The sequence below is a fragment of the Thamnophis elegans genome, chromosome 12 (assembly GCF_009769535.1).
Source record: "Thamnophis elegans isolate rThaEle1 chromosome 12, rThaEle1.pri, whole genome shotgun sequence".
Classification (NCBI taxonomy): Eukaryota; Metazoa; Chordata; class Lepidosauria; order Squamata; family Colubridae; genus Thamnophis; species Thamnophis elegans.
This window is the reverse complement of record NC_045552.1, coordinates 18,940,839-18,968,613: the sequence shown is the minus strand read 5'-3', so window position 1 is coordinate 18,968,613 and position 27,775 is coordinate 18,940,839. Positions and strand designations below refer to the sequence as shown.

The 27,775-nt window shown below is 41.8% G+C and overlaps 1 protein-coding gene across 2 annotated transcripts in view; it reads left to right on the top strand.

Moving 5' to 3' along the window:
- The window catches only part of CNKSR1 (connector enhancer of kinase suppressor of Ras 1), a 37,958-nt gene extending 11,699 nt beyond the window's left edge, over positions 1–26,259 (top strand). The window contains exons 6-21 of one of the 2 annotated variants that reach the window (XM_032227576.1): positions 138–257; positions 2,454–2,513; positions 3,222–3,290; positions 6,605–6,733; positions 7,994–8,070; positions 11,585–11,718; positions 12,333–12,517; positions 13,586–13,616; positions 15,126–15,295; positions 17,392–17,465; positions 18,164–18,235; positions 19,734–19,807; positions 20,987–21,051; positions 21,387–21,510; positions 22,678–22,859; positions 25,484–26,259. In XM_032227576.1, coding sequence (XP_032083467.1) covers positions 138–257; positions 2,454–2,513; positions 3,222–3,290; positions 6,605–6,733; positions 7,994–8,070; positions 11,585–11,718; positions 12,333–12,517; positions 13,586–13,616; positions 15,126–15,295; positions 17,392–17,465; positions 18,164–18,235; positions 19,734–19,807; positions 20,987–21,051; positions 21,387–21,510; positions 22,678–22,859; positions 25,484–25,684 — 1,767 coding nt within the window. In that variant the 3' untranslated portion in view covers positions 25,685–26,259. Of the gene's footprint in view, positions 1–137; positions 258–2,453; positions 2,514–3,221; positions 3,291–6,604; positions 6,734–7,993; positions 8,071–11,584; positions 11,719–12,332; positions 12,518–13,585; positions 13,617–15,122; positions 15,296–17,391; positions 17,466–18,163; positions 18,236–19,733; positions 19,808–20,986; positions 21,052–21,386; positions 21,511–22,677; positions 22,860–25,483 lie in introns of both variants that reach the window. The other variant, XM_032227575.1, reaches the window with a different exon arrangement.
- The last annotated feature ends 1,516 nt before the right edge of the window (positions 26,260–27,775 follow it).

Genomic DNA, 27,775 nt, shown 5'->3' with positions numbered 1-27,775 from the left:
CATTTCACAGGTCCATACTTTATATGTTGGGGCTCCTTGGACCTCACTTGTTCTTAGAGTGGTCATTCTTGAGGACACCCCTGCCCGGGGCAGTTCAAGCCATGCTTCCCCAGAGCTTTTGTCTGTTTACTCTGCAGGGAAGACACATTTTTGGAATCTGTGAGCATATCTTGCACTGCAGCCCAGCGAACCTCCTAGATCAAACAGCCACCTTGGAAACGGTGGAACTTGAACCTGCAGGTCCAGAAGATAATTTGGTGAGCGTGGCACTGTCAGTATTAAAGCTTTTCTGGGCAAAAAGAGCTGAAGGCAAAGTCCACCAGCTTTATACTGTACTTATTCATTCTACACCTGTTCTTGACTACAAATATCTCTTTCCTCTCTTGTGGGTATTCATTAGGGGGTCTTAGCAAGATTTGGCGGCATGAGCAAAACCGTTAGTGTGCATACTGTCTTCTTACCTGTTCACACATATTTTCCTCTCTGTGTGATTTACTCAGTTCCACACAAATCTTGTGTGATAAATAAGGTTTGCCTTGCAGATCCAAAAGGGTTTGGACCACAGTGGTAATCTTGTAAGCTCCCACACCAAAGAGAGAGGTCTGAGATATCTTTGGTGGATCTGATTGTTTTGAGGAAGTGCCTTAAATGTCTGAAGAGAGAAAACATCAAGGGAGAGAAAGGAAGAGCCAAAGTAGCCCGAGTGTGCTCAGGGGACCTGGGATGTTGAAGGACCATTGCCAGGGCAGATGAAGAATGGGGTGAAGGAGAGAAGAGTTTAGCATGGAGGCCTCCTGAAGAACTTCATGTTGCAATGTCTTGTTTCATGTCCCATCATGTGACCGATACCATGAGAACTTATATAGATGCCTTTATGGAGACATTCTTCCAGGGGTTCCAGAAAAGGGCCTATTTATTTATTTATTTATTTATTTATTGTTTGTTTGTTTGTTTGTTTATAAGATACAAGTATAGGTATGAACATAAACATGAACAAAGGAGGTAAATACAGATAAATGGGGACAGTAAGACAGGGACAGTAGGCACCCTGGTACGCTTACCCCCCCCCCCCCCCACTTTACGGACCTCTTAGGAATGGGCTGAGGTCCACGGTAGACAGTTTGAGATTGAAGCTGTGAGGGTTAGAGGCTGTAACAACAGAGTCAGGTAGAGCATTCCAGGCGTTGACCACTCTGTTGCTGAAGTCGTGTTTCTGCAATCATGTTTGAAGCGGTTTACCTTGAGTTTGTATGGATTGTTTGCCCCTGTATTATTGTGGTTGAAGCTGAAGAAGCCCTTGACAGGCAGGACATTATAGCGGACAATTTTGTGTACTCTGCTTAGATCCAACTGATTTATCAATCTTATCTTGCAATGGCTAGAACAGGAATTTCCCCCATGTACCACACAAGTTTGACCTGTATCAGACTCCATCATTCTATGCAGCTAATCTCTATGTGGACATCCTCCAGGGGTGGGTTCCTGCCAGTTCTAACCTCTTCTATAGAAGATGTTCCACAAATCTACAGTGCTATTTAGAACCGGTTCCAGCTCCCTCCCCCCGTCCGTCCGCACATCATCAAGATGAAGAGTGAGAGGAGGAATTCTGGGAGTTGAAGTCCACAAGTCTTAAAGTTGTCAAGTATGAACACCCCTGGGTTAGGGGTGCAAGGCTCTTGTAACTTGACAACTTTTGACTTGCGTGCTTCAAATGCCAGAGTTTCTGAGCCAACATTTTGGTTGCTAAGCAAGAGAATTGTTAAGCGAGTTTCACCACATTTTACAAGTTGGCCACGCCCACCCAGTCACATGGCTGGCAAGCCACTCCCAGCCGGTCACATGGCCAGAAAGCCACTCTCACCCAGTCACATGGACGGCAAGCCACTCCCACAAAGCAGGCCACACCTACAGAAGAGGTTCCAAAAATTTTGAAACCCACCACTGACACCCCCCCTTTATTTTAGGGTCCTTTGCTAAAAAAAAGAACCATGATTAATGCCCCAGCTTTGGTTGCCCATTCCTGGATAGTTTTTCTATGTGCATTTTATAATTATTATACATATATAAAATTATCCAGGAATTAACAACCTCAAGCTGTGACCTAGATATGATCCATGTCACAGTTGTTTACATAGGAAATTGCCTTCCACTGGGTTGGTCCATCTCGGCTAGTTTTGCCTCATCTGGCATTCCTGAACCTGGATGCTTTGGACCTCCTTTCAATGTTTTGTACCTCCTACCCTCCACAGCCAGTCTGGGGATTGGCTGGAGATGAATGCAGTCAAATTATCTGAAGGGTGGTGCATTCGGAAAGGCTGATCTCCTTCCATGAGCCATTGCTATCCAGTGACTCGACAGAGGTGCCAGGAACTGAATGTACAAGCAAGGCAGCTGTCTGTTGTGGAGCCAGAAGTTGAGCTGATAAGCGTGTCTCCTAAATCTTCTCTCTGCAGGGCCTAGAGATTAAGTCCTTGCCCTCCTGTCTCCATTTGATATCGGGGACTGCCCGAGAGGTGAGTGTGCGGTGGGAGTGGGTTCAGTCCCATAGCTCTGCCTCTCCCCCCTCCAAGACACATTCCCAAGACTAGCAGGGTCCCCGTAACTCCAGTCTTTAAGGTTTATTAACATTTATAGGCCGTCCTTTTCCCTGAGGGGACTCAGGGCAAAACAGACCCTCCTCTGCAACAGGCCAGTTCCTCTTTCTTTCTTCAAACCGTTGCCTGTGAAAATGCGGCTCAGTCCAATGGTCATTACTGCTTCTCTCCCTGTGGGGATTCTGCATCATACTTGGCTAATTACCATTTATCCCTTCCCCTCCGCTCTTTGGCACAACTGCCTCCTTCGTTCCCTTGCATTCTTTATTGAGCTAGAATTAACCAAAAGGTCAAGCTTGAAGTTAATACTTAATCCCCTGGGCAGGAATCTTTCCTCCTCCACCCCCAAGAGTTTGACTGTGCCTGCCCAAAAAGTTCCTTACTACAATTATACAATCCATCCGTACTGCCTTTTCAGCCCTTTCCCTCCAAAGGAATAAAACAGGGCAGCTCTTCAAATAAGAGAACAGTCCTCTGTATAATAGCAGGCTGGACTGACTGCAGCTCATGAAAACTGCTGCCTTTTAATAAAATTTCATTAGTCAGGAAAGGTGCCACGAGACTCTTTTGGTTTTTGTGCTCCCATGGACTTGTCCTTGAGGGTCTCCTGGTTTTTTTCCCTTCCAGATTCCTGTTGACCAGTGCAGCAAGGTCTTCCCAGGTGATGAAATAGTCCAAGTCAATGACCAGGTGGTGGTAAGTCCAGACTTCTTCTCTGCTTGGTTCCTGGATCAGGATGAATTGGGGTGCTGAGCTACCGTATAAGGGAGAGAATGGGACAGACCTTAATTATCACTTGCCTTAATTTTTCTGCTGCATGAAGTTGTTTTGCTGGAAGATGGGGAGATCCTTTATGGCCGAGGAAAGTATCTCTCCCTACTTCTCTTCTTAAAAACTTCCAGTGTTGGAGCATTCACAACTTTTGGAGGCAGGTTGTAACAATTAATCAGTGGAACAACTTGCCTCCAGGAGTTGTGAATGCTCCAACAATGGAAGTTTTTAAGAAGAGATTGGACAATCTTTTTCTGGCGGCAACTGGACTTTCTTGATTTTTCTTTTGAAGACGTTTTGCTTCTCATCCAAGAAGCTTCTTCAGCTCTGAAACCTTAGTGGGGAATGGAAGGTTTATATTCCTTGCAGACAGCTGGTCATTTGCATCCTTTTAGCGGGTCTTTGAAGCACTTGGAGGTTTATCTGTGTCCTCAGGGTCACCCCAGATTGGACAACCTTGGGTAGAACAAGAAGCAATGGGTGGAAACTAATCAAGGAGAGAAGCAACCTAGAACTAAGGATAAATTTCCTGACTGAACAATTAATCAACTGGAGTTGTAAATGCTTTAAAACTGGAAGTTTTAAAGAAGATATTGGATAACCATTTGTCTGAAATGGTATAGGGTTTCCTGCCTAAGCAAGGGGTTGGATTTGAAGACCTCCAAAGTCCCTTCCAACTCTATTATTCTATTCTACTTCCGAAGGAGAAAAGATGGAAAAGTTTCCATATGCTAATATATGTATATAAATATAAACCTCAATATAATTAAAGTAGGATTTAGATCCTTATTATCTGGGAGAGACTTTGAGTATTTCCTGGCTTCTCTTCCTGTGATTGTGTATCTTTAAGATGGAATAAATCAGGGCAGTTCTTCAAATAAGAGAACAGTCCTCTGTAAAATAGGAGGCTTGACTGACTCATGAAAGCTGCTGGCTTTTAATAAAATTTCATTAGTCAGGAAAGGTGCCACAAGGCGTCCTGTGGTTTTTATGCCCCCACGGACTTACACAGCTCTCCTCCTACAATAGCTGGACAGCCTAATCTCTGCATTAGCTCACGTGTATTAACTTTTAAGTTAATAGAAAGTGCGCTGCCCAAATGCATTCTGCAATGACTCACTAAGGTCAAGAGCTAATTTTTTTTTTCTACCTGGGTTGATCATATTTGTAATTGGGAAATGTCATTGATTGCAAAAATAATTCATTTGCCAAAGGACCTTCTGGTGCTGTCCAGTTGTAATTGTGTTGGGATGTTTGTGACTGGGGGTTTGTATAACTAGGTTTCTCATGTGAAGTCCCAAATGCACTAACATCTTAGCAAAATCACGTGTTGCATGAGCCAAAACATAAGCACTAGAATTAGGATTAGAGCATAGAAATGTGCAAATGCTTGCAAAGAGATGCTTTGGAACACAAAGGCTCATGCACGAAGCACCTCTCATTGACTCATGAAAGCAGCCATGTCTTCTTCCAGTTTTTCATGATTGCTATAGGAAGCTACTCTCAGCTGTCTCTGAAGATGTGCATTCCTCTTGATGTACTCCATATGAAAGTATGGACAGTGATTCAATAGAGATTTTTAAAAAAATACACCACAAAATAATAACGACCATATTTTTTGGACTCTAAGACGCACCGGTGTATAAGGCACACCAAGATTTTGAACAGATAAGGAAAAAGGTTTTTGGACTCCCTGGCCCCCAGGAGCACTCTGCAAGCTTCAGCAAGGCTGGAGGAAGACAAAAACGCCCCCATTTATACGACAAATGGGCAGAAAACGGCTAGTTTTTGCCAAAACTGGCACATTTTTGTCTTCTCCCAGCTCTGCTGAAGCCTGCAGAGTTGTTCTGGGGACTTGGGGAAGGCAAAAATGCCTCTGTTTTTCGCTAAAATGGGATGTGGGGGTGGGGCTTCGGGAGGCCAAAAATGACTGTCTTCGGTGTATAAGATGCTCTTTTAGGGGGGAAAGGTGTGTCTTATACTCCAAAAATTACAGTATCTTAAAAAAATTAACCACAAAAACAATGATCAGTTGTTCTACAAAGGTTGCTTCAAAGGTTTTGAAAGCAAATTACATTTTTTGACCTGAAAAAGATAAGGCTATATGTAGCAAACAGGTCTGCTGGGGAGAATGTTTCACAAATGGAGCTCACTACCACTCTTATGGCTACCTGTCTGATTTGGAAGGATAAAGTCACAACCACATTTATCTACAGGTAGACCACAAGTGAGACCAGAAATTCTGTTGCTAAGCAAGACAATTGTTAAGGGAATCATGCTCAATTTTATGACTTTTTTTTAACCACAATTGTTGAGCGAATCACTGTGGTTGTTAAATGAATCATGCAGTCCTTAAATGAATCTGACTTCCCCCATTGATTCTGTTTGTCAGAAGGCAACCTGGGATGGTTTCAAATGTCAATCGCACAATGCCAGGATGCTTCAATAATACATGCTGGTAGCCAAGTGCTTGGATTTTGATCATGTGACCATGGGGATACTGTGATGGTCATAAGGGTGAGGACCAGTTGCAAGTTACTTTTTTCAGTGCCCCTGTAACTTCAAATGGTCACTAAACAAGTGATTGTAAGGACTACTTGTATGTATAGTAATACTTTTTTTTTTTAATGTTTTTAATTCAACATTTTCCAAACATTAAAATCGCAATTACACTTTTACAACTTTCCATTATCGGTATCTCTCTCTTCTAATTTTGGGTTTTCCACACTACAACATATTGTCATATACATTTTCCTCTTTTTTCATAGTTTCTCATTTTAACAATATATACATATATATTCAATATTTACATCTCTATGACTTTCTGAACATATACCATCTCCTTTTGTTATATTTTCCAAGTATTCATTATGCATTGATTTCAAGCCAATTATACCACCTATTCCATATCTCGTAGTTTCCTCTCTATCTCTTAGTTCCATCGTTAGTTTGTCCATTTCTGCGCATTCTAGCACCTTTTTTATGATCTCTGCATTTGAGGGAATGGCTTTTTCGATTCCAATTTTGGGCAAATGAGATTCTGGCTGCGATAATTATATGGAGCATTATATATTGAACATCCTTATTTACATTTCCTTTTATTATTCCTAAAAGAAACAGCTCAGTGATGCCTTTGTATCTTGCTTCATAATGCAGTGTGCGTAACTAATGTGTCAAAAGATAACAATAAAGACCCTTGTTCTTATCATTAAAAGTAAGGCAAATGGTTGGTTGTGCAGGTGGGTTGGACCCGGATGAATCTCGTGAAGAAGCTTCTAGAATCCAGTCGAGTGACTCTGGTGCTGAAGAAAATCCCACTGGTTTCTTCGGAGTCTCCTCTTTCCCCAGAATCTCCTCTTCACCCGCAAGTAAGTTTTGGGACAGGTCAAATTTCCCAACCTTTTGCTTCATAGAGGAAAAAACTTCAACTCCCACAATTCTTAGCCCTTACTTTTGAAGCATATGTTGCAATGTCAAGACAGCGCACAAATCATTGCAATGTCCGCCAATGCCAGAACCTGACTGGTGCACAATTCTGCTTCATATGGAAGAGCACACATCTGTTTGCCCAAAGTCATGTATGAAATCGGCAGCCACAGTTCTCCACTTTCAGTAGGGAAATGGATGAAGGATGGTCCTTTGAGCATCTCTTTATCTTTAGAGCAGTGTTTCTCAATTGGAACAACTTTTAAGATGTGTGGACTTCCACATGCTGGCTGGGGAATTCTGGGAGTTGAAGTCCACAGTTGCTGAGGTTGAGAAACACAGCGTTAGAACATCTTTTTAGAGTTAATGGCAAATGTGGTAGATTGGAGTGGTTATCTTAGGGGGCAATGTAGTCCCTATGGTTGTCTTGTGATAGTGGGACATCTCAGGAATATCAGACTCCTAAGACACAATTTCCCTAAAGGGGGCCACAAAGAAGAGGGGATCAAGCTATTCTCCAAAGCACCTGAGGGCAGGAGAAGAAGAAATAGGTGGAAACTAATCAAGGAGAGAAGCAACTTAGAACTAAGGAGAAATTTCCTGACAGAAAAATTAATCAGTGGAATGACTTGACTCCAGAAGTTGTGAATGCTCCAACACTGGAAGTTTCTAAGAAGATGTTGGATAATCATTTGTCTGAAGTGGTGTAGGGTTTTCAGCCTGGTTGGACTTCCAAGGTCCCTTCCAACTTAAAACCAGGGATCTTGGTTCCCATCTACATTTTATGAAACATGAAACAGATTCACATCTTTTAAACATGCCCCCCCCCACAATGGGGAACCCCCAACATCATTATCCTACTTCATCCTTCTTGCTTAGATGTCTTCTTAAACTTTGCCAATCCCCGAAGATCTCTCTGGTCTATCTTTCCAAGATCTTAGGCCTTTAGGCCATCCCAATAGTAATAATAACAAACAGCATCAACTTGATTTTACATTAGAAAAGCAAAGACAGGCACCTTGGAAATTCCATTGTCCTCTATCTCCAAATATACCAGTGATTCATCTCCCACTGTTATGATTTCCCGGGAGTTTCATTTGTGACTCAACGGAAAGCTGAAAGTGGAGTTCAGTTGGCAACAGGAAGCATTACTTCTCACCTGAGACAGATACTATCCTTAATTGGCTTTCTTTGCTCCCCAGCAACCACATTCTTTGTTAGAGGACCTGAGCTCAAGAAGTGATGACTCTTCAGCCAGCTCTGCATCACCAACATCCAGGTCAGACATCCATCAAGAGGAGGACTTGTTTGTTGGCAAGGGTTGCCGTGGGGTATGGTTGGTGATGTGGGATGTGAACTGTGGGCATATGAAGGACCTGCTTTTGGTCCATAGCCTAGTGAAGAGAATGCTTAGAGCAAACAGAACATTCCTGCGATGCAGAGAAGGCTAACTTTAGCCTGACTCATATATACTCTGGGGGGAAGGGAAGAGAAGAGTTTTTTGGTCATGCCCGAGATGTTTTCTACGCATATTGCAAAATATGTATGTGAATGTGAAGTCCTTGGTGCTCTCTGATCTTGACTGTTTTCTTGCAGATGTTTTATTACCCAATTAGGTAACATCTTCAGTACTAGAAGGAAGTGCTTTATGTTTCTGTAGAGTGACTTGCCTTGTCAAGTGTTGTTTTCTTCTAGTAGTTCTGATTACATTGTTGTTTACTATTTGTTTATCTGGATTGGTAGTTCCTAGATTGGACATTGTTTACTGCTTGATTGTTAGTTTGGAATTAATCCATGCTTTTAATTATCTTATCTGGAAGTCGGTTGCTGGTGCGGAGGTGTTTTGGTTTTCTTTTAAGCTTTTTTGCTACCAGGCTCCCTTCTAGCCCCTGAGATGTTATTTAGTTGGGTAATGAAATGTCTTCAAGAAAACAATTATGCTCAGAGAGCACCAAGGGCCCCACAATTCAACCCTGAGCTGCAAATATCATCTTCTAGCGATGTATGAGATTTTTGTATGCTCAGTCTAATGATTTTTCATCTGTGCTGACACCTTCAAAGTAATTGTTTAGGAAATGAATATATAATAGATGTATTCTCCCAACCTACTTATCTGCTGCCTTAATTAACCCGTTTTGTATGTTATCTATATAATACATTCAACAGTAAAGTAAAACTATTTCACAGGGTTATTATTGCTGGGGGGGGGGGAATCTAGAGGGAATACTTTATAATGTGCTTTCATTTTTTGGAGGAAAAATGGATATAAATCCTAACCAATAAATGCAGCAGCATCCCTGCCCTCTCTAAAACGAGTGCATCATATCCTAGGCTGGACTCTAGGCAGAATTCTCTGTTATTTACATCTTTATTTTATATGCAACCTCTGCATATAAACAACTCTGCACAGTTATATGCATACATACACATCTAATTCTCATTCATGTATTCTTTTTCTCTTTCTCTGGCAAGCTAATGTAATAATAGTAAACTAATAAATAACTAATAAATAAATAAATAAATAAATAAATAAACCAATAAATTCAATAATAAACCAAACAAGTAACAACCAGATCATTTTCATAGTATTTGAAATTAGGACTTGAAATGGCCACTTCAGTTGGACAATGGAAGCTTGTTAGACCTGGAAGCCTCTAGTGAGTTGAGTTGAGTTGACTTCACATTCCTCTAATGCTTTTGTGAGTAGAACGTTGAAGTCTCTATGGCTGTTCAATTGTTAAGGATCCAAACTACCCCACCTACCAGAGTTAGACAATGTGGTGTGTGTAGGTCATGGCTTCTTTCTTTTCTTCTACCTTTTTGTCCTCTTGGTAGTGAAGTAAATAGCAACAGGAGAAGATAAGAGTAACAGAGTAGAGTAAAAGGTTCAAGAAACTGTTTACGAATTTCCTAGTAGGGGTTGGCTTCTTGGTGTTTCTGCAGACGTGACATAGCCCTCCATAACAAAATATGCAATGCCCTTTTCACTCAAGCTTTCCATAGGAGAGAAACCACTGATGGGAATGTTGCAACATGAGGACACTCTCTGGTTCAAGGAACAGATGGAATATCTCTTGAAGAAATTAGTGACCTTCCCGCTTCCCATTACTCAAGCTACATCTTGGCTGCGCTTTAAACTTTCCAATAATAAATTTAGGCATTTTCCCTCTAATAGTTTCCATGGGAGGGATTGCAAGTGTCCTTGGGGATAGTAGCTTAGATCCTTGACCTATTTGTCTTCTGTTGCCGTCAAACCCAGCAACGCTTCTGGGCCACAAATGGGGTATCATGAGCTTTCATAGAGAATTCAAGGGTTGGGATGTTTTCACCAGGAGTTTCACCCTGCCCAGAAGAGGAATAAAAGTAGACATATAGAAGGGAGACTAGCTAATACCCTGATAAACAGATGTTTTGTGCCTAGTTATGTCCAATACAGCTCCTATTTGGTGAATAGAAAAGCCAACCAACCAACCATTTTGTCCACAACTGTTGTCAACAATTATTTGCACACTGGACCAAAACTGATATGATGCTCCCCTTGCGGAATTACACATTATTTTTTCAAATTCTCTTGCTGATATATAAATAAGCTGTTTGGGAGGTAAAATGGTGCAAAAACCATTTGCTTGTTTTGTTAAAAGAAAGTTTACAGTTTCAATCCTATGATCTAATGATCATTAGACAGTCTTCCTCTGCTTGGCATGTCTGAGATGCTCAGACTGCAGTTCCCAGAATTCCAACCAGTTGGAGGCTGATTGGGGAATGATGGGAGTTTGAGTCTCAACTGGAAGGCAATCTAGTTGGGGAAGGCTAGATTATAAAATACCGTATTTTTTGGAGTATAAGCCGCTCCAAAGTATCAGACGCACCTAGCGTCTTATACAAGGAGGGAAAATGTGCCTCTACCTCCCAGCAATTTGCTTCCTTGCAACAAACAGCAAACAGTACAGACAATGTACACTGTTTGTAGTGTTACATCTCAGACTATACTTGTACAGATGCTGTTAAAATTAATGTGCTTTCTGGAAGTATAGTTATTCTCTGCTACTTAAAAGAAGATACAATAGCATTGGGCCTCTTCAGATCAAGCATTTATTTTAAAAATATTCTTCATTTTGTTAAGCTGTCTAGAACAATAACAAAGCAGCCTTTAAAAAATAAGTCTAATAATTTGAACGTTCTATAGGCATTTTTAGTTATTGATTTACCTCTTTGCAGCAAACAGCCTGATTAGCACAAGAAAAAAAAATCTGCCCAGCAATTTGCCTCATGGAGCAAACAGCAAGTTTCAATTTCAATTTCAGCTTGGGCCTCCCGATCATCAGCTGTTTCAGGCTGCAGGGATTGCTATAGCCTATTACAGCCTCCACAAACCCCATTTTCCCTGTTTGCTGCAAGGAGGTAAATTGCTGGGAGGCAGAGGCCAAAGGGTTGAGACTGGTGGGTGGGTGGGGCTACATTCAGTGTATAAGTCGCACCCAAATTTTCATCCTCTTTTAGGGGGGAAAGGTGCGTCTTAGACTCCAACAAATATGGTAATTAGGATTGATAAATTGAAATGGAGATCCAGCATCTCGTGACGTTTGGTGCCAAGAGAAGGGACGGCAGCCAATCTTTGAATTCTCAGTGCCCACAAATACTCAAGTGTTTTCCTTAATGGACCTTACATGCATTCATCTTGCGGGAGCGCTGTTTGATATCTGGTGGGGTGTGTGTGCTTCTGGTGAGCAACATGTAGTTGTTATGTAATAGAGGAGATCAAAGGTTATAATTCCCCCCCCTTCTTGTTAAAGCATGACCGCTGAGTTTGAGGGAACCCAGAATTCCAAGCTTGATCTCCCCACCACTCAGGAGGAATCAAAAGGAATTGATTGCAGGTGTCCTGTGGATAATATCAGTGGACTGGAAGAGGTCCTTTCTGGAGCAGGTAAGAAGCCTGATCGGTTGCATCTAGTGAAGAACTGCAGAATTATCCTGGACTCTTCCATTTCGTTGTTAATTTATATATTATAAATAATAATATATGAGCCATGGTGGTGCGGTGGTGAGAGTTCAGTACTGCAGGCTACTTCTGCTGGCTGCCTGCAATTTGGCAGTTCAAACTTCACCAGGCCCAAGGTTGAACCATCCTTCCATCCTTCCGAGATGGGTAAAATGAGGACCCAGATTGTTGGGGGCCATAGGCTGACTCTGTAAACCGCTTAGAGAGAGCTGTAGAGCACTGTAAAGCGGTATGTAAGTCTAAGTGCTATTGTTATTACCTTTATATCACATTTTTCCCATGGAGCTCAGAAATCACCATGATCCCCCCTCCCCAAAACCCTAGAATATCATTTAAAAATTCCAGATAAGTTTCATGTTACAGTCTGTAGGCTCATTGCCACTTATGACATTCTCTAGTTTAGCACATCTGGAAGTAGCCTATCAATTTGCTCCTTATACTTTAGCTTTCCATGCATATTTTACCATTCAAGCCTCTTGCCAAAATGGTCTAATTTATTGACCACTTGTTTTTTCTTTCTTTCTTTCTGGTTTTCCCAGAGGCATTGCCTGACCCTGCTCTGGAAAGGCAAGACTTTGGAGCAGATGCCATGGGGCCTAAATCTCCAGATGCTGCTGTCCCTTCCACTCCCAAGAAGCAAGGGCAACAACTAGGAAACTCTGTAAATCATGAGAATGGGTTTGTCAGAGGCCAACAGGGCCTGGCATCAGCAGCTTCCAAAGAGGTAAGACTTTTTTTGTTCTTTTACTAACTTACTCGTTTGTTTAGGACTAACACCCTCAAGGAAAGATGCTAATACAAGAGGCATTTTAGGTGAAATTTACTCATATTAGGACTGCGCAAACAATGCTACGTTTTAATTTTTTATTTACAAAATGGATTGAATGCAGACATCCAAATCCAAACATTTAATCGCATTGATTAGTTCATATGCACATATGATATTTCTTTGTCCATCCTGTTGCCACTCAGCCTCAGAAGAACTGGGTTGGGGAGAAAAAGTAGAGAATATTGTGTTTTTGAAAGGGGATTGCAAATAGATAGAATTCTTTATTGGCCAAGTGTGATTGGACACACAAGGAATTTGTCTTTGGTGGATATGCTCTCAGTGTACATAAAGAAAAATAAAATAGAATACATTCATCAAGAATTATAATATATAATACTTAGTGATAATCATAGGTTATTAATAAGCAATCAAATCATACTAGGAAACAAATAAGACAATATAAATTTTAAAGATACAAGCCACATGGTTATAGTCATAAGTGGGAAGAGATAGGTACTAGGAAGGAAGAGAAGCATAATAGTAATACAGTCTTAGTAGGTAATATGACAGTGTTGTGGGAATAAGTTGTTTAGCAAAGTGATGGCATTTGGGGAAAAAACTGTTCTTGTGTCTAGTTGTTCTGGTGTGCAATGCCCTATAGCGTCATTTTGAACGTAGAAGTTGAAACAATTTATGCCCAGGATGTGAGGGGTCTGTAGTTATTTTCACAGCCCTCTTTTTGACTCATGCAGTATACAGGTCTTGGATGGAAGGCAGGTTAGTAGCCATTGTTTTTTCTGCAGTTCTAATTATCCTCTGAAGTCCGTGTCTGTCTTGTTGGGTTGCAGAGCCAAACCAGGCAGTTATGGAGGTGCAGATGACAGACTCAATGATTCCTCTGTAGAACTGAATCAGCAGCTCTTTGGGCAGTTTGAGCTTTCTGAGTTGGCGCATATTTCCTATTTCAAGTCCCTCATCAATCATATCACTGTGTTTTCTTCTCTCTGTGTGTGATCCCTACAGGGCAGCGCTGAGATTCGACGGAAACAAAAGGGTAAGTGGAATCCCTCTGTGTTCACCATGGGCAGGTGTCTGAATATCAAGGTACAGGTACTCATCAACTTACGACCACCGTTGGAACTGGAACTTCCATTGCTAAGTGATGTGGTCATTAAGTGAGTCATTACATGACCACACCCAATTTTATGATTTAAGAGCTGCAGTGGCACAGTGGTTAGAGTGCAGTACTGCAGGCTCCTCCTGTTGATTGCCTGAAATTTGGCAGTTTATATCCCACCAGGCTCAAGGTTGACCCAGCCTTCCATCCTTCCGAGGTGGGTAAAATGGGGACCCAGATTGTTGGGGGGCAAGAGGCTGACTCTGTAAACTGCTTAGAGAGGGTTGTAGAGCACTGTGAAGTGATATATAAGTCTAAGTTCTATTGCTATTTTGCCATGGTCATTAAGTAAATCACACGATCATTAAGCAAATCTAGTTTCCCCCATTGACTTTGCTTGTCAGAGGCTGGCTGAGAAGGTTGCAAATGGTGATCGCCCCAATTCTGCAACCCTCGTAGGTTCATGCCAATCGCAAAGTGCCCAAATTGTGATTGTGTCACTGCAGAGATACTGCAAAACTTGTGTGAGGAACCAGTCATAAATCACTTTGTTCCACGCTGTCCTAACTCCGAACTGTCACTAAACTAAGGATCATAAATTAAGGATTACCTGTATGCTTTTGCTATGCTAACGCCCACCTGGCTGAGGAATTCTGGGAATTGAAGTCCACAGGTCTTAAAGTTGCCAAGGTTGGATATCCCTGAGCAATGGTGGGATTCAAATAATTTAATAACCGGTTCTCTGCCCTAATGACCAGCTGGGTGGGCAGGTGACTGAGTGGGCATGGCCAACTCAATGTCATTCATGTCGATGGGCGTGTTGCTTGAGCTGTTACAATGTAATAAGGGTTAACCAGAGAGGCAGTTTCTGTAAGCAGGGCAATAAAGATTAGGCTAGAAATAACACCAGAATGTTTCCTTCTTGTCTTCCTTACAGGATTAGCCCTGTAAAGTGGAAAAAAACAAAGTGAGATTTCTTCCAACAACCGGTTCTCCGAACTGCTTAGAAAGTTAACAATCGGTTCTCCCGAATAGGTGAGAATCGACTGAATCCCACCACTGATTTTCCTTCCAACATCAGCAAGATACAGCACATGCTTTTGGATGTGCACATGTGCATCAGAGGTGGTATTCAGTCAGTTCTGACAAGTTCTGGAGAACCAGTAGCGGAAATTTTAGGAGTGGGGAGGGAATGGGGATTTTGCAGTATCCTCCCCCTACCACGCCCACAAAGCCACGGCCACAGAACCGGTAGTAAAAAAAATGGAATCCCACCACTGATGTGAATGTGTGAATGTGCCCTGGGGGAGAGCAGGAATCCTTCTAACTCCACCAGTTCTTTCATTCCATCAGTTGAACTTAACTGTGGTGTGGGTGTCCCTTCCAGAGCTTTTAAAAATATGTTAGGCAATCTCTCTCTCTCTTTTTTTTTTCTTTAATGAGGAGTCACTACCCGGCTAAGTCGACGACGCATCTCCTGCCAGGAACTGGGACAGGTGGACTGTGACGGTTGGCTCTTAAAAAAGAAGGACCACGTGGGCTTCATGGCCCAGAAATGGAAACGGTTTTGGTTTGTGTTGAAAGGACACAACCTTTACTGGTACAGCCACCCCAACGTGAGTGCGTTCCAAGACACTTATGGTAACAATAAACTCAAAGGGAGGCTGGACTTCCTTTGCGGTGTATCAGTTTTCCACTTATTTTTAAACACTACTTTAAAAAAAAACAACAATGAATGTGTAGGCCAAAATAACAAGTTTATGAGTGCCGGAAAAAATGAGCAAGGTCACTATTTTGGAGATCCCCCACTTATATCATGTTAGAGGTTGAGTTCTTGAGTGATGTTATGGAAATTATAAGCCCTGCAAAATGGCAAGCTCAGGATGTGTTTCCCCATTTCATGTGTTCCCGATTTACGCTGATAAGTACTCTCCACCTGGATTGGAAGAATCGTATCAGAATGTTGCTTTTCCATTTCCAGAGAGATTTGAAGAAAATACAAGAGAGACACGGTGGCTCAGTGGCTAAGATGCTGAGCTTGTCAATCAGAAAGTTCGGCAGTTTGGCGGTTCGAATCCTTAGTGCCCACGTAACAGAGTGAGCTCCCATTACTTGTCCCAGCTTCTGCCAATCTAGCAGTTCAAAAGCATGTAAAAATGCAAGTAGAAAAATAGGGACCACCTTTGGTGGGAAGGTAACAGCATTCCATGCGCCTTCATGGTTCCCACATCACCACGGGGATGTCTTTGGACACTGCTGGCTCTTCAGCCTTTAAAACGGAGATGAGCACCGCCCCTAGAGTTGGGAATAACTAGCACTTATGTGCAAGAGGAACCTTTACCTCTACCTAACAGGAGAGAGAGGGGAGAGGAAGAAGAAGAGGGAGAGGGGAGGAGAGGAGGGGGAGGAGTGGAGAGGGGAGAGGAGAGGGAGTTGGGGCCAGTCCCTCTCTTTCAGCCCGGCCTCCCTCACAGGGTTCTTGTTGAGAAAATAAATGCAAGTATTATACAAGCTGCTTATAGTTGTGCAAAAACAAAGATGGAATATAAGTTTGATAGATAATTAATCAGTGATTGCTTTAGCCTGGCCTTCACCAGCCTCGATTTCCAGTTGTGTTGCATTTTCGCACAGCCAGTTAAGGTGGTTAAGGTGCAGGGGTATGACTTGGGAGATCCAGCTTCATAAAACTTCCTTAAGTGATTCTAAACTGGTCACTATGCCTTCACTCATAAAGGCTGTTGTGGAAAGATGGCAAGGAAGTGTATGCTTGCTTCTTGAGTTCTTGGTAGGTTGCAAACATTAAAAAAGTGAATTTTTAAATCAACTTTTTTTAAAAAGCAGTATATATTCCCTAAAATTTTGCTTCGGTTTTCTGATTTGGGTCACTGAATATTTTAGAGCTTCTTTGTACAAAAAGGAGCAAAGAGAGCAGTTCATTGCATGAATGGTTCGCGGTTGTTCCTTTAAGAGTAGCCAATGTTACGATATCACAAGCTTCTGTAGATCAAATCTTCTTGAGTGAATTAACTCTGGTCTTTTCCATTCATTTGACAAAGACTGGCTTCTTTTAAAACAATGTGTGGTAGATTAAAAGCCTTTAAAATGTCCCAAATATTTTTTGGGATTACATTGGAAATATAATCCAAAAATGGACACATTTTATCATATGTGGTGTCAAAGCAAAAAGAAATTGGACAAAGTTACACAGGTGGTTAGAAAGGATGATAGGGAAACATATAGATTATAAATCTGAATTGTTTTTATTAGGTATAATATCAGAAAAACTGATAAGAAAAGTATGTATTTAATATTACACGCTTTAACAGCAGCCGGGATTATTTTCATACGATATTGGAAAAAATGAAGATATACTGCGAGATGAAGAAATAGTGAAGAAGATACTAGATTGTGCAGAAATGGAAAGATTGATATTGAAAATTAAGCAGAAAGAGGACACCGAATACTATCAAATATGGAATTTATTTTACCAATGGTTGGAAAAAAGGGGATTAAGAATGTAAATCTATATCGTTAAGCAAATTAAATACCCAGACAACACAAATGTTTATAAAGCACTAAGAAGTGTATTTAATAGAAAATCAATTTTAAAATAAACAAATAAATAAAAGGTCCCAAATCTTTCTGTTTCTGGCCAAAGATTAATACGTCTACCTCTTTTCTTCTTTTCTTGTCAATGGACTATGAAAACTAGGATGAGAAGGCCGTGGGATTGATCAATGTGTCTGCCTATAGATTGGAGAGCACCAAGGAACAGAAGAAGAAATAGTGAGTGCAAACTCATTGGTCCCCTTGAGCCATTTTCTGAGAAGGAACAAGCTCTGAATCAGTTCTTCAGATATGTTAAACTAGGGGTCGGTAACTCGCGGCTCTGGAGCCGCATGAGGCTCTTTCATCCCTCTTCTGTGGCTCCCTGTCACCAGATGGCTCCACAATTGATAGGGTTTTTTGTTAGGACAGATAGAGGAAAAAGGACGCCATGCTAGGAGGAGACTCCATGGTGGGGGTACCAGACTTCCAGTTGGCTCCAGAATTGAATGGGTGGCTTCTGTTTGAGGCTCTTTGAGTGTTTAAGGTTGCTGCCCCCTGTTTTAAACTCTCATAATTCTAGCTAGAAGAGATAATTCTAGCTAGAAGAGATATTTCAGTAGTTTGTGGGCTCCAAAAGTATTTGGTTTGTTACTTGACAAGATATACGCACTAAGAGCAAACTGGATTTCTATGTTAAATCTTTACTTAGCCTAGAGATTGCCATTTGTATATCTCAGGGCACTATAGGTAGGCTTGAGAGAACCATACCCTGATGCAAAATTTAGGGTGAAGTGGGGTGTCACACTAGTTACACAATCCTTTCAAGCTTCATTTGCAGCTGTATCCATGCAGATTGGTAATTGGGTATAGGTGTGATTCCCAACAGCAAGGAATCGTGAGAAATCCCACTGCTGTCACTTCTTTTTCCTCTCCAGTGTTTTCCAATTCACCCATGAGAAGTACAAGCCCTTCATCTTTGCAGCAGACACCCTGGCTGATCTGAGCATGTGAGTAGCCTCTAAGGCAGGGATGTCAAACTCTATTTCATTGAGGGCCGCATCAGAGTTGTGTTTGACCTGGGGGCGGGGCGGGCATGGCCAGGGTAGACATGGCCAGCTCAACATCACTCCTGTTTGGTGCCTGTGATGACCCAAGCTCTCTGCCAGTGAAAACAGCCTCCTGAGCTCTGTTTTTGGCTGCTGCGGCCTCCTCCAACCCTTAGCAGAGGGTTACAGGAGGCCGTGGCTGCCAAATATGGAGCTCGGGAGCCCACTTTCTCTGGCAGAGTGCCCAGGCCAGTCCGCTGTTTCAGTGTGGCTCCGTGGGCCAGATCTAAGCCCCCGCAGGCCAGATCTGGTCCCCTGGGCCTTGAGTTTGTCATCCCTGCTCTAGTGCATTTGATCAACACTGGTGAAGAACTTGAGATTGTTCCTCCAGGAATATTAGCAGATCCCAAAGTCTTGCATGCAACTCCATCATGGAGGGTCACAGGAGCAGAGAAGAAGGCCTGACCACTTCTTGTCCACCTCCCCAACTGGCAAGACCTATGAATTTATATATAATTTATCAGTTCATCTGTGCGTGCAATTCCTTTCAGAATTGTTTTTGTATAATCAAAGTTATGGAAATTTGGGATATTGTACTTCATGAGAGCGAGAGTGGAAATAGATTTCTATGCTCAGCTATGGAAGGGGATGATGGAGAGACTGATCTAGGAAGGGATGCAGTGAGCGTCAGTAGGTAAGATGCTGAGCTTGTCAATCAGAAAGGTCAGCAGTTCGAATCCCTAGCATCACGTAACAGAGTGAGCTCTTGTTACTTGTCCCAGCTTCTGCCAAACTAGCAGTTTGGAAGCATGTAAAAATGCAAGTAGAAAAATAGGAACCACCTTTGGTGGGAAGGTAACAGTGCTCTGTGCACCTTCAGTGTTTAGTCATGCTGGCCACATGACCACAGAGACATCTTCGTACAACACTGGCTCTTCATCTTAGAAATGGAGATGAGTATCACCCCATAGAGTCAGAAACGACTAGCACACATGTGCATGAGGGAACCCTGATCTAGGAAGAAAGCTGCCCAGAGATGAGTTATCAGAGATATGGGTGGCATAAAAATTAATAATAATGAGAAAAACTGATCAGCACTACCTCCATCCAAACCTGAAGTGTCAAAGAGCTTTTTTAACTTGAGTGGCATTTTCATTCTAGATCTTCCTGTTTGAACAGATTGTTGCTGATGAGATAAAACAGGGAAGGAAAGCACTATAAACAGGCAGCTTTCTTCGAAAGCTTTGCTGATTTGATTCCAGCCAGAATTTTCCAAAGACATAAGGGAATATTTTGAAGCTGCTGGCTTTTGGCAATTTCCAGAAGCATAAAAATATGGCAACTAAGTCTCAAAAGGGCACTGCTTTGAAGAAAGATTTGTTTTCAGCAAGTTCATATTTAAAGTTGCGAGGAAGACACCTTGCAACCTGGGGTAATAATGAGCTGTGTTTCTTCCCAGGTGGGTCAGTCGTTTGATCACATCAATGACTAAATATACAGTGTCCCGTAAATCTGGACCATCTAACCAAGAAGGTGAGTGCCTATTGAAAGTAGCTCATTTTCTCCTGGCCAAGTACATAAGACATGATACATCTGCATCACATATACTAAATAAGGGATTCACCTGAAAGTCATCCAGGTCATGGTTGTCGCAAAGGTGTTTTTTTCAGGAGGCAACTGGACTTCCTTGTTTTTTCTTGGAAGACATTTCGCTTCTCATCCAAGAAGCTTCTTTAGCTCTGACAGGAGCTTCCATTCCCCACTATCTTGTAAGGGCTGAAGAAGCTTCTTGGATGAGAAGCAAAATGTCTTCAAAGAAAAACCAAGAAAGTCCACTTGCCATCTGAAAAAGCACCTTTGGGAAGATTCACCTGAAAGCAAGAAGCAAGAAGACCTTGAAGCAAGATCTTGAAGCAAAATGACAATTCTATACCCACCCACCGTGGGGGGAAAAATCAGACAAAAAATATGCCTCCATTATCATATTTTGACCTAATATTAGTATTGATATCTACCTGGTTTCACTAATATGATGTCAACCTGGATATGGATAATTTCTCCAAGTCCTTGCCTTCTTAACCTGAGGGGCAATGGGAATATGAACATACAGAGATACCAAGGCATGCAGAGTTAAGGTAGCAATAGCAATAGAACTTAGACTTATATACCATTTCACAGTGCTTTACAGCCTTCTCTAAGCAGTTTACAGAGTCAGTATATTGCCCACCCAACAATCTGGTCCTCATTTTTCCCACCTCGGAAGGATGGAAGGTTGAGTCAACCTGCCATACTGCATTCTAACCACTGCATCACCAGGGCCAAGGAAAGGAAGGGAGAAATAGCAATAACAATAGCACTTATATATCGCTTCACAGTGCTCTACAACCCTCTCTAAGCAGTTTACAGAGTCAGCCTATTGCCCCCAACAATCCGGGTCCTCATTTTACTGACCTCGGAAGGATGGAAAGCTGAGACAATGTTGAGCCACTGAGATTTGAACTGCCGGCATGGCAGTCAGCAGAATTAGCCTGCAATACTGCATTCTAACCACTGTGCCACCATTGCTCTTAGATCAGGGAAAAAGAGAAGGAACATGGTGGCTGGGGATGATAGATTCCTGAGGATGGAGGCAGAAAGCTGGCATGGTGCAATTCATCCCATTTCACAGTTTCCATTCATTTCCCCCCCCCCTCTGGACTCATTCCAACTTAGATTGCTACAGCGAAACAGAAGCAGAAGATCCCGAGGATGACTCTCCTAGGCATAGTTTTGATCAGGTCAGTATCTTCTTGATGGAACATAATTGTAAAAATGGTGGACTGTTCTTTAAAATATCTTGATGCTTTTTATAAACTCATTTGGGACTTTATTATTTTGGGGAAATAAGAGGCAACTGCAACAGGCATATTGTGATTTCCAAAAAGGCCCTGATTCCAGCATGCAAATTTAAGGTGGGAATCCATGCATTTGACTGTGTTTGGAAGGAATTGCAACGTAACCATTGAAAAGATCACTGCAGAAGAATGTTGCATGTGATGAGACTGAGCTCAAGCGGGTCATATTTACTCATATTTTGCCTCCATCCGTTATTTTTTTTCTTCATTTCTGGCAGACAAAGCAGAAGGAATTGGAGAAGGCTCAGTTGCCATCAGGGGCTACGGGGAATAGCCAAAACCTGGGAAGCCCACTTTTCCAGGACAATGTAGATGAGAAAACAGCATCTCCCTCTTCTCCAGGTGAGCTCACCTTTGGTACCTTCCCAAGTTGCACTGGAAAGAACGTGGCAGGTGAGATGTTGGGAAAAATCAACTATAATTGAACATCATTTCTAAAGCAGAAGGATGAAATAGGACAGATTTCTCTATAAGTTTTCTGAAGTGTTCCCATAGCAAAGGCAAATAGGAGAAAAATAAGCTACAATAGTCGAACATCTCTAAGCTGATGAACTGAAACAGGAAGTTTGGTATGAAACTTTAGGCAGCTTTCTCCAACTGGAATCATTCAAATATTTCAGACTACAGTGTTTATCTTCCTCTGCCAAATGGACAGGGAGTATGGACACGTGTGTGCATATGTCAGTAGCCAAATGAAGATTTGGCAACTGTTTTTTTTTTTCATATTGAGACTGTTCCATTGGTACTATTATTTAGGACATCCTCATGCCAATAAGAAGGTGGCTCAGTGGCTAAGACGCTGAACTTGTTGATCAAAAAGGTTGGCAGTTCGGCGGTTCAAATCCCTAGTGCCGCGTAATGGAGTGAACTCCTGTTACTTGTCCCAGCTTCTCCTAACTTAGCAGTTTGAAAGCATGCAAAAATGCAAGTAGAAAAATAGGGACCACTTTGGTGGGAAAGTAACAGCATTCAGCGTTTAGACATGCCAACCACATGACCATGGAGACGTCTTTGGACACCCCTGGCTCTTCGGCTTTGAAACGGAGATGAGCACCGCCCCCTAGAGTCAGGAACAACTAGCACATATGTGCAAGGGGAATCTTTACCTTTACATGCCAATAAATGTGCCAATCTGTCCTTGAAAATGTCCCTTTCTCCTTCTCTCTATCACTTTTCTCTCTGTGTCTTTCTCTCTTTCCCCAAGTAGCAGGCTGGTTTCATGGCTCTTGCAAGGTCTGAATTGCTAGGTCTGCACAAAAATAAAAGACGTTTTTAGTTGATGGAGTTAGCAGAGATGGCCAAATTGACTGCTCTGATTAAAGAAAAGGACACAATTAATTTTGTTTCTACTTGGAAACCACTATTGGACTTTGTGCTTGAGGTGGCAATAAATGAAACTTTGATTTGGGGTTTTGCCAATTAGATAGGTTTGTGGCTAGTTTATGTTCTTACATAAAAGTAAAAAGTTGAGGTTTGATGTTACATGGTGGTATCTTGTATCTTATGAAGATCCAGCAGAAGAAGAACTTCAGTCCCTGATCAAGTGTCTGAAACAAGGAGGAGTATCACTTATTGGGAAACAGCAGGTGTTCACCCGTGAATATTATCGGAAATCGTTTGTCAAACGTAACAAGAATCCAGAGATCAACGAGAAAGTACATCTGATTCGGACACTTCAAAGCACACTCAAGGCAGGTGGAATGTAACTTTGTGCTGGGAAATGGCTCCTATTTATGGGATGGATGCCTCTAAGGGGGAGGGGAGTGATGAGCGATTGGGTAGGACTTGTTTTACGTTTTGGGGGGTGGCTTACTGAAAGAAAGTTATGGAAGATGGAGGTAAAGAAGCCCAATTACAAATGTAATGTACTTTACTAAATAGGCACAACAGATAGAATTCCATTTTTTTATTTTATTTTAATGGCTACTTTTCTTGAATCCTAGCCTAGAAAATGTGTGAAATGTGGATTTTATTTTTATCATAGTTTACCTTTCTTGCAAAGAGAGTGGCTCAGGGATGAAATGCTACCAGTTTGGACCGGTTCACTTGAACTGGTAGTAAAAAATGCTACTGGTTCGCCTGAACCGGTAGCAATTTTTTACGTTCCAACGATCAGCTGTGCAACAATCAGCTGTGCTGCATGATTTATATTCGCTAGAAAGCAGGAAATCCTGCTTCCTAGTGAATCTAAATTGTGCGGCACAGCTGTACCTCTCCCCGTTGTTCTACTTACTTTTGCAGACTCAGAAAAGGCTTCTTAATCCTCATTTTTCAGCGCTGTGCGGTAGCGCCTGCGGTGCGCATACTTGCGAAGCATGTGTTTGGGGCGCATGGACTCAAAGCAAACCGATAGCAGATTTCCAAACATTTCACCCCTGGAGTGGTGTAAATGTTTCCATCTCTTGCTTGCTTGAGCCTCACAATAATCCTTTGGAGAAGTAAGAAAGACATTGGACCACTGTCATGATTACATAGAGATTTAACTCAGGATCTCCCCAAGACCCATTCAACACGCTAGCTGTGAGGTGTCGGGGGCTAGATCCTGAAAAGATTTCGGAGTAAGTCTTCTTTTTGAAAACTAAATGGGGCTTAACAGCTGAAGCCCTATATCTATAAGGTCCTATACTGAACGTATCACTAAGAAGGCTATAAGAATTTGCTTCAGATGATGTACATATATTGGGGATATCAGCAAGAGGACAGTAGTAGCATATATTCTAAGCAGAGGATCCCAAGTTCAATTCTTGGGTTTTTCCAAATAGGGAAAATAGATGTGTCTGAAATCCCGCAGAGCTGCTGCTAATAAATACAGTAGTGGAAAATACCACAGTAAAGCCATCAAGAGTTCTCAATCAATTAAAGTAGCGTCCATACTCCTGATATATCACTTTCAGGTTGTTTCTGGATCCAATGCAAGGTTTTGATGTGATCCTTTTACAACCTAGATCAATCTGAGACCAGAGAATTTTAACTATCAAAGATTTTTTTAAATGTCATGCCTGGTATCCATCTGAGATCTTGCCTGGTATCCAGGCCAAGTGTCCATCCCATATGAGGCAGATACAGATTAACAGAGTGGGAAGGGACCTTGTAGGTCATCTAGTTCAACCCCCCACCCAGCAGACCCTACGCCATTTTTGACAGATGGCAGTCCGGTCTCTTCTTGAAAGCTTCCAGTGATGAAGCTCCCACAACTTCTGAAGGCAACTTCTGTTCCATGGGTTGATTGTTCTCACTGTCAGGAAATGTCTTCTTATTTCCAGGTTGAATCTCTCCTTGTTTTTATAAAGACTTCCTCAACTGGGTGGGCTTAGGCATACCTGATTCCCATAATAATGTCTTTTTACTCCAGGGAAAGCCAGTCCTTTTTTCTACATTTCTAAGGCTTAATAATGTAAGCGATTGATCCAATGTGGCACAATAGATTTGATGTTTCCTGTGCTGTTTTTGAATGGAGTTTTATTTATTTATTTATTTACTAGCTGATAACCCGGCATTGTCCGTGTATTTATTTATAGGGGGAAAATGTCTGGACCAAACATAATTTCTAATGTTGGATTTTCCCCCTTACCAGAGGGAGCTCCCTTGTGGAGTACTGTGAAGCTGTTACCATGGCAACTCCACTGCGCTGTACAGTAGAATCCACTTTACAGTACAGTAGAAGCAATTTTAAAGCACAACAGGTTGTATCTTAACAGAACACACACCCCGAGGAGTGTTAGGGGTGTCTTACCCCCCACAGCGGTTTTTTTTCCAGAGAGTAAGTCATCTGTGTACCAGGTTTGGTTGAAATTGCTCAAAGCATTCCAGAGTTATGCTGGAACACACACACACACACACACATACAAACACACACACACACACACACGTATGTATGTATGTATGTATGTATGTATATGTGTGTGTGTGTGTGTGTATACACACACACACACACACACATACATACATACATACATACATACATACATACATATATATATATATATATATATATATATATATATATATATCACACACACACGTATATATATGTATATTGTTGTTCCTTTTAAAACTGTAATCATTTTGAAAGCAATACAACCTCACGGGACAACAGTTTGTACCTGGAAGTTTATTAATGTATCAGGGGTTTTGCTGCTCAAGAGACACCAAAATATTTTGTGACAGCTTTGTAAAGGTGGTGGGCCCTTGCCTCTCTTGAAAGGGAACTAGCCAACCATTTAAAAGCCGCTCCAAATGACTGCTATTCGAGCCTCCGTTGTCCTTGTAAAAGTGAGTCATGCATCAGCCTCAGAACATTCCTTTCCTTCCCCAGGCCAAAACTGCTGAGCTCCAATTACTTGATATTCTACTGGAGGACACCGAATTGAACTCTGAGAAATTCAGGAGCTGGAAAGAACAACATCAGGAGTTATACCAGGAAATACAAATGTGGCGGGCTAAAAAACTGGACCAAGACAATGGCTCAATAGATTCAAGTGTCGACCTCCACTTGGAGGCAGCTGCAGGTCCGTAGCATTTGGGGGACCTCTGGCCTGTGAGCTAAAACCTCCTTCCCCCAGTTCGACTTACACAGCACCAGACACAAGTGCAGTTTTGTCATTTCTAAAATTTTGGATAGGAATGTTTTACGACAAGCTTCATCTTTATAAGGCATTGGATTGATCTAAAAGTTTTATCCAGGCAGCAACAATGGCTCCAAATGATTCTCTCATTTTAGAGAGATGGATTACAAAGATGGTGACAATTGAGAAAGGATTGTTGGATTTTTACATAACGATGGACATTTCCTGACTGCAAAATAGAAGACCAACGAAGGATAAAGTGGCTTTTGGTGCCTAAGCACCTGGGAAAGAGCTGGCATTGACTAGCATAGACTTTGTGTTTTTCAGATTTCTTCAAAACAAGCCATTTCCTCCAGCATCTTTCAAAAGGAAACATTTAGCAACCAAGAGACATCTGAGTAAACCAGTTTGTGGTTTTCAATAATGATAGTTTATATTGAAAACCAGTTTGCATTGGAAGCGGGATACTGTAAACATGTAAGAAATTAGTTATATAAATAAATGTTACAATATGTTTCTAAAGATAGTTTAATGGTTTTTCTCTCTCCTTATTTTCATTTTCAAAATGACCATTTGGCAACAATCCAGCTGCAATGCAACAGAATGAATAGCAATAATAATAGCACTTAGTCTTAGAGTTATACACTGCCCCATAGTGCTTTTCAGCACTTTCTAAGTGGTTTAGAGGGAAGCGGTGGCTCAGTGGCTAAGACGCTGAGCTTGTCGATCAGAAAGGCTGGCAGTTCGGTGGTTCAAATCCCTAGTGCCGCGTAATGGAGTGAGCTGCCATTACTTGTATCAGCTTCTGCCAACCTAGCAGTTTGAAAGCATGTAAAAATGCAAGTAGAAAAATAAGGACCACCTTTGATGGGAAGATAACAACGTTCTGTGTGCTTCGGTGTTTAGTCATGCCAGCCACATGATCACAGAGACGTCTTCAGACAGCAGTGGCTCTCTGGCTTTGAAATAGAGATGAGCACCGCCCCCTAGAGTCGGGAACGACTAGCACTTATGTGCAAGGGGAACCTTTACCTTTACGTGATTTACAAATATCAGCATATTGTTCCCCAACAATCATGGGTCCTCATTTTACTGACCTCGGAAGAATGGAAGGCTGAGTCAACCTTGGGCCCCATGGAACTAAAAGCTGTGGGAAGAGTTAGCTTGTAGTACTGCATTCTGACCACTGCGCCACCAGGGCTCAGTGGCCAAAAGGAAAACTGGTTTGTTAACTCAAAATTGTTAACTTTTAAAAATATTCACATTTTGATTTTTTTTTTCCAAAATCCTTGCAGTTATTGAAAAATACTCAAAGGCTGTTTTTTTTAAACGAATTATAACATTACAAACTGTTTGTCTCTTATATGTATCAATGGTCCCTTCCAGCTCTATTCTGATTTCTGACATAGTGGGTAGAAATGTCTGATTTGCAGTGGGTCAAATCTAACCAACCACATTTCTTCTTTATCTAATTGTAGAGAACCAGTTTGGTGTAGTGGTGGAGCTTCTGGCTTAAAAACCGGGGAATTTTGAGATCTAGTCCTGCCTTAAGCATGAAAGCCAACTAGTGACTTTGGACTAATCTTCCTCTCACAGACCAAACCACCTCACAAGGTTGTTGTGAAAAAAAAATAGCAAGAGGAGTAACTGTATTAGGCGTGTTTGCCACCTTGAGTTGACATACATATATACAGTACTAGCTGGATACCCGTGCTTTGCGACGAAACTATGTGATTGGACAATGCAGGAGAAATCCAGTTCACTTCAGTTCAATCCATTGGCTCAGTGATTGAAACACATAAGGAAAAATTGCCTTGAGTCCAGTAGTAGTTCCATAGGTATAAGATGTAGACATTTTGGTGAGCGTTTAGTACTGTAAGGAGCCCCAGACTGCTCCTGAGTGAAGGAGTGAAACATCTGCCAGTTTGAACTGAGATAATGGAATGTGAGGCAACTGGCAATTGGAACAGAGTTCTTTTCAGGTGGGGAGGGGAAGTAGAATGTCTAACTCCTTAGCATCAGAGCGTGTTAATTACTGTATA